General features: G+C 37.0%; 1 protein-coding gene across 2 annotated transcripts; it reads right to left on the reverse strand.

Moving 5' to 3' along the window:
• Positions 1 to 799: 799 nt before the first annotated feature.
• On the reverse strand, positions 800 to 5812 carry LSM8 (LSM8 homolog, U6 small nuclear RNA associated (S. cerevisiae)). Of its 2 annotated transcripts, XM_010294503.1 has the most exons (4): positions 5770 to 5812; positions 4643 to 4683; positions 3120 to 3247; positions 800 to 1056 (listed from the first exon to the last, which is right to left on the reverse strand). In XM_010294503.1, the coding sequence occupies exons 1-4, from the start codon at positions 5798 to 5800 to the stop codon at positions 966 to 968; spliced, it is 291 nt and encodes a 96-aa protein (XP_010292805.1). In that variant the 5' UTR covers positions 5801 to 5812; the 3' UTR covers positions 800 to 965. The 2 variants fall into 2 exon arrangements, with proteins under 2 accessions (XP_010292805.1, XP_010292804.1); XM_010294502.1 differs by lacking the exon at positions 5770 to 5812 and having other exon boundaries at positions 802 to 1056; positions 4643 to 4753.
• Positions 5813 to 5818: the final 6 nt, after the last annotated feature.

Raw genomic sequence — 5818 nt, forward strand, 5'->3', positions numbered from 1 at the left:
TGAATAGGATGTGGCCTAATATACTACACAGAGCTTGTCCCACTTAACTTGGCTGTTGCTGATGTATAAGAGGTCTACTATGGTTACCTGTGATCCTTATATTCAGTATTATGGGAAATTATTTCTTTTGACTTAAATTTATCTATCTAAAGTACTCCTGTGTCTTCTAAGCTACACTCTAGCAAGACAATGGTTACATATTAGCAAACACAATTCTCTTTCTATAGGTCTTACCCAAATTTTGAGCAACACTACAGCTGCTGAGACAAGATAGAGAATGAGCTGGTCTGGAATTTAATAGGCTTCAAATCAAGGTGTATATTTGATTTAGGTTCTGTGTTCCTGCTCAAAAGTCTGTCTTTCTTCAGTTTAATTTGTCTGCAAGCATTAAGACACTAAGAAGTCCTGCACCTCTAGTATAGTCTTGGGGACTAGAGAACAACATTTGATAAACAACAAAAAACCCTATGACATGCATAAGTCATTAATTTGACTGTGAAAGCTTTTAACACCCTTGTTTTCTACGCTACAAAAAAAAAAAATTGCAAAAAACAGTTTTCTACTTACAGCCAGAACTACATTTAGGGATGGTTAAACTGACTGTTATACAATCTACCTGCAAAATATCCTGAGTTAACACAAAAAGCCTTGGTTTACCTTTAGAAATGAGATCTTATTTTAAGAATGAGATATGTATACACAATATCAGGACTATCACTGATATTGCTTGCATTTTCCAGTATGTATTTTACAGTGAAATTATGCAGCATGAAAACCAAAAGGAAATTCAATGAAAACGTCTTTAGTAAAATGTAGAAACTTTAATTTACATGCAAAACTACAACATATTCATAATAAAAAACCAGTGACTAAACAAATTAAACACAATTTGTAAAAATCATCCACATTGTTAAATAGGTCTGTACAACCAAAGATTTACAAAGTCCCTGTGCATTTTCATCTTTTCAATGCACAACTGAGTTTAAAGGTTCTGCTCGAATATTCCCCAAGTCAAGAGCTGAATCTGTCTCTTCATCAATTTCACCAATGACAGCACTGCAATAAAAAAACAGGTTATCATTTGTTGAAATCCCCTGGTGCAAATCTGAAAAGCCACAACATTAACTTCCTAGTAAAGACTACTTGTTTATTTTTTTTTAAATTGTAGAGCTCTATCCTCTGAACTTCAAATTTTGATGACTATAAGTAGAGGTTAAAGAATTCTTCCCCCAAAGATAAAGGTTATAAGAACAGAATACTACTGGTCTGTTTTAGGCAGTAGGTTAGCCTCTGAAACAAGAACTAGAAACCTTTTAGGGAGAGAATAGCTTTTCAAGAGTAATGTTTAACTACAGCAATTTGCAAGTCAGATACATAGAGTCATACAGCATCAGATAAACAAGACAATTTCCTTCAACACAGCCCAGTGAAATGTTATCAATTTATTCAAGAGAGTATAGTATTTCACCTATGCTATGTTAAGACTTACCTGGACGCAGTAAAACTGCCTTAAGGAAAAGAGAAGGTGCAGGTAACAGAACATACTAGCTCAGGATGAGAACTAACCCAGAAGGAACATAAGAACCACAGTCTAATCTTTCTGGCATATCCTGTCCACCACATCAGAGACTTATGAGCTAGTGGTTGTATCCACAAAATGACTTTAACAGCCACCAGAAACTATGGTATACTAATCCATACGATAGCTTTCTGAACAAATTTATATTTTTGGTCTTTGCCACATCCTGCAGCAATGAGTTCCACAATTAAGTTTTACAATGTGGAATGAAATATATTTATAAATAACTTGCTGTTGGATTATCTTCCTTTTTCAAGAACAGAAAAAGCGAGATGAAATTAAATGAAGCAATTATCTCCCCATCTCCTTATACCACTCCTGACTTTACAGCACCAAATTACCTCTATAGCTGTGCTCAAAACGTTATTTTATAGAACGTATTCTATTTTTTGTAAACTTGACAAACTTGGAGGCATATTCATTAGAAGAAATAATTCTGTATTCATGCTACTCTTAACATACTGAAATTCGGCATCTGTCTTTTTATACATGTTTGTACTATTTGAATGAAAAGTTACTGCTGGAGTAGCATGCTTAGCCTTACCTTTTCATATTTGTCAATTTATTTATTTTTGACTAAAAACGTAAGTCAAGTGATGAAAGCCTTCCAAAATGATCTGCTTTCTCTATGATGTTAGATGAACACATCTAGCTAAAAATCTAAGTCTGACATTTCTTTGTACAGAAATATCCATTAAAATTAGAAGATTAAAATTCCTATCCAGACTCACAGGTTCAGCACTATGACATGCTCTTTTTCCAGTTGTGATAAAAAATAATCTAATTTTTTGCCATCAGTTTCAGAATGCTGTTGCAAAAATCATCTTCCTTAGCAGGCCCACTTACGAGGCCTTATTTCTACTTCTCCTGTAACCCTCCCATCGTTTGGCACATCAGCTACTTTTCTCTGCATTTAATGAGCAGAGAATTAATTTTACTATCATTTTGTCATGGAATTTTACATCAAATATCAACTGACAGCTTTGACCTGTCACTACATTGGCTTTGACTGCCCAGCAGTTACACTGTTCAGCCAGAACCTTCAAGCATTTTCCAGATTATAAAGTGTTCTCTGTGAAAATCTCATCTAAAAAAAATCCTTTTAGAAGTTAACTTTGTATACCAGATTTCTGACTTGTTGCACAAAAGTCCTATCCCATCTTTTGTTCATTCTTCTATCTTTTCCTCCATCGACAGATCCTGCCATTCACAGACTGGAATAAAGAATATCTATGCAATGCCTAGACTCAAGAAAGGAAAATGCTAAGCTTCATACTGTCCCTTCCTAGACTGCTATCAGTACATGCACTGGTTAACTTACAGCTCAGTAAACTATTGGTCCAGTATCTTAACATTACAATGCCATCACTTCTGTAACAGAAGCATAGATATTTGCCATTTAATATGCCTCAGTTTTGACAGTACAATCAGTCCTATCCACAGATACAAATACGTAAGATGTCTGGGGCTATCAAGATGTACACAGATGTGAGATATATATTCACACTAATTGGTTTAAAACAGAATATCCTCTACTTACACATTATCACCTCTTACAATGTATAATCCCAGCACTACTTGCTCAACTCCTTGTGAAGAACTGAACACGCGTTCATGGCTTTCATCCAAAATCAAGTTAATGGTCTGATCAAAACCTTTGAGGGTTCCCTGAAAAAATGCACAAAAGTAAAAGCACTCCAATTACCTTTTAAATTTATCATCTTTGATCTCAAGGATATCTTAAACAAGGTGGCAATACTAAAGCAGTAGAGTTTTATTTTTAGGCTTAAACACAAACAGCTGGAGAATGAAACTTTAGAAGCAATTAATTGATTTAAGAAAAGTATCTATATTTACTACCAAGTGTTCATGCTAACAGCTACAGTAATCTTTAGCATTAAAAGAAGTAAAGTCTCCCTTGTACCAATGATGGCCCTCTGGACAACTCATTTAACTATTTCTACACTATATTAATCTTCCTTGTATGGAAGTCTCCAGAAATCAAATAATTAAATAAATCAAAGAACAGAAAAATTAGATACTTTTGGTCAATAGTATTGAAACCATTCCTAACGTGATTTTATGTGGTGCCTCTTTGAAGGAGATTAACCTGGTTCCACAAAATTACCCAAAAACACCCCCAAAACACATAAAAGGAAGAATTTATGTGACACTTCAATTATAATATAATTTTTCCAAATCCATGTTGATTTGTGTAATTTAGCACCAGTAATTGATTAAGAAATTTAAACTCCTGTAAGACACCATCATTCATGGTAATAATACCCATTTATACCATCGAACCATGTAACAATGAGTCACATATACCAATTCCATTAAAATCTTTTTTGGTAGAAAGTATCTTGTAACAAAACAAAGTTTACGAGACTGAAGATTTGGTGAAGCCAGTATTTTTCTGGTAAAAGCAGAGTTTTCTCTTTCCGGAGGCCCGCACAAAGCTTAGTACAGACAGACAGGAAGATATAATCCTCATGCAAAGATCACACTATTAAGTTAAACTCAAAACACAGGAGAATAAAAGTCAGAGGTGGAAAAAAAGAAAAATGAATACAAGGAAAAATAAAAAAAACAGAAGCAATAAATCCAAAATACAGCGTAATATAGCCAGCTGTCAGCTTTTCAGGCTTAAACAGAATCCCATAAAAATTCTTCAGTAATTATCAGATAATGTTTTTCTGTGATCATACAGAAGAAATGGTTTTAGCATGAAAGTTGAAGAGCTTACTGAAGAAAGAGGACATTTTAGATGGAAATTGCTAAACAGAAAAAGAATGCATTTTCTTGTGCAATCCTATAGAAAAGGCCACTTGACAAAAAGTCAAAGCACTTGCACACACATGTTTATCAAAGGACAAAGCTGACAGGCAACAACCAGTAACTGTTTAAATCATACAATATAAAATAATGGCCATAAGGCTTTAAAAAGACCCAATTGTAAACTTGTGAACATATAAGTGGTAATATCCTAGCATGAGTTCTTTGTTGCCATGATGGAAAGTCTTTATGGGGGCAAAATAAGATATGAAAAAATACAAGTCTCACCACAATCATTCTTCCGTCAGAAGTAATTACTGCAACAGTACCTAATAGTTCATTAAGGAAATGTTTAGGGATATCTGAAATAGAACCATTAACATTTTCTAAAACACTCATACATGATGTAAGCTTTAAGAGCCATTAACAGCCTACCAGCATTTCAATTTCGTAAAAAATCAGTGTAGTCGATAGTAACGTTGACAACACAGAATTTTTTATGATAGTATGTTTTAAAGTTTCAATTTACCCGTGCATCAAGAGTCATACACAAACACTATTAAAGGCAGACTAAAGATTTGAGTTCACCTCTCTTTCCATTACTAGCTGTACTACCCCAAAATTGAAACACTTTTACGAACACTTCATGCTAAGTCCTTAAAAACAGCTTAGCAGTGGGGATCCTAAGTCTGGCACTGTACATCCACTCACTCTGAAGGTGTGACTATATCAATTTGATGATGGCATATCCACCACCCTGAATGATTTTGGTTAGTACCTTGCTGTTTGTGAATAAAACTGAAAATGCCTCTAGGTTATTAGAAGTACAAAAAAAGTTGCAAGAAAAGGGTTCCAAGAACACCAACTCACAGCCTTAGAGCAAATGACATAAATCTGGTAACACATGTTTTAAACACATGGCCTTTAAGGGGCCAATCCCACTGTGAATCTCGTTCCTGATCAAAGAACAGGTTTTCAGCACTAGAGGCTACAGGGGACCCTATTCCCTGTGTCTTCCGTAACCTCCATTCTATCTACGAAGACAGTCTCACGTAAAGAGAAACCGAGAGAGCCAACCAGGAAGGACCAAAGCAACGCAACGACCCGCGGGACGCAGGAGCCCAGAAGCCCCGGCCGATATGCTTTTCGCAGGCCGTTCAGCAGCCTGCCTAGGGCTGGGGGTCTCCTCGCAGCTCACACCTCGACTAGCCCGGAGGTGCCCCATGCCCGCAGTAGCTCTGGCACCCAACCCCGCACCATGCTGCAGCCCCCAGCCGCCCGGCCCTCAGCAGCACCGAGCCGCCGGGCTCCCCACCCCGGCCTCCCGTCATCCCCGCGGGCGAGAAGGACAGAGAAAGCCCGTTGCCGCCGCCCCTAGGGCTGCCCCGGGGCATTTCTGCCCGCCGGAAGGATACGGTTGATGTAATTCTCCAAGGCAGAGGTCATGGCGACGGCTCCCGCGCT

Source organism: Phaethon lepturus, unplaced genomic scaffold (assembly GCF_000687285.1).
Source record: "Phaethon lepturus isolate BGI_N335 unplaced genomic scaffold, ASM68728v1 scaffold17009, whole genome shotgun sequence".
NCBI classification, from domain to species: domain Eukaryota; kingdom Metazoa; phylum Chordata; class Aves; order Phaethontiformes; family Phaethontidae; genus Phaethon; species Phaethon lepturus.

Excerpts from the sequence above, each read along its gene's own strand:
- LSM8 (XM_010294502.1), bottom strand. The coding sequence starts at position 4,753 with ATGAGTGTTTTAGAAAATGTTAATGGTTCTATTTCAGATATCCCTAAA. Across the intron at positions 3,248-4,642 it reads CTGACGGAAGAATGATTGTG|GGAACCCTCAAAGGTTTTGA; the intron begins GTGAGACTTGTA and ends GCATTTTTTCAG. Across the intron at positions 1,057-3,119 it reads ATTGTAAGAGGTGATAATGT|TGCTGTCATTGGTGAAATTG; the intron begins GTAAGTAGAGGA and ends TTTTTATTGCAG.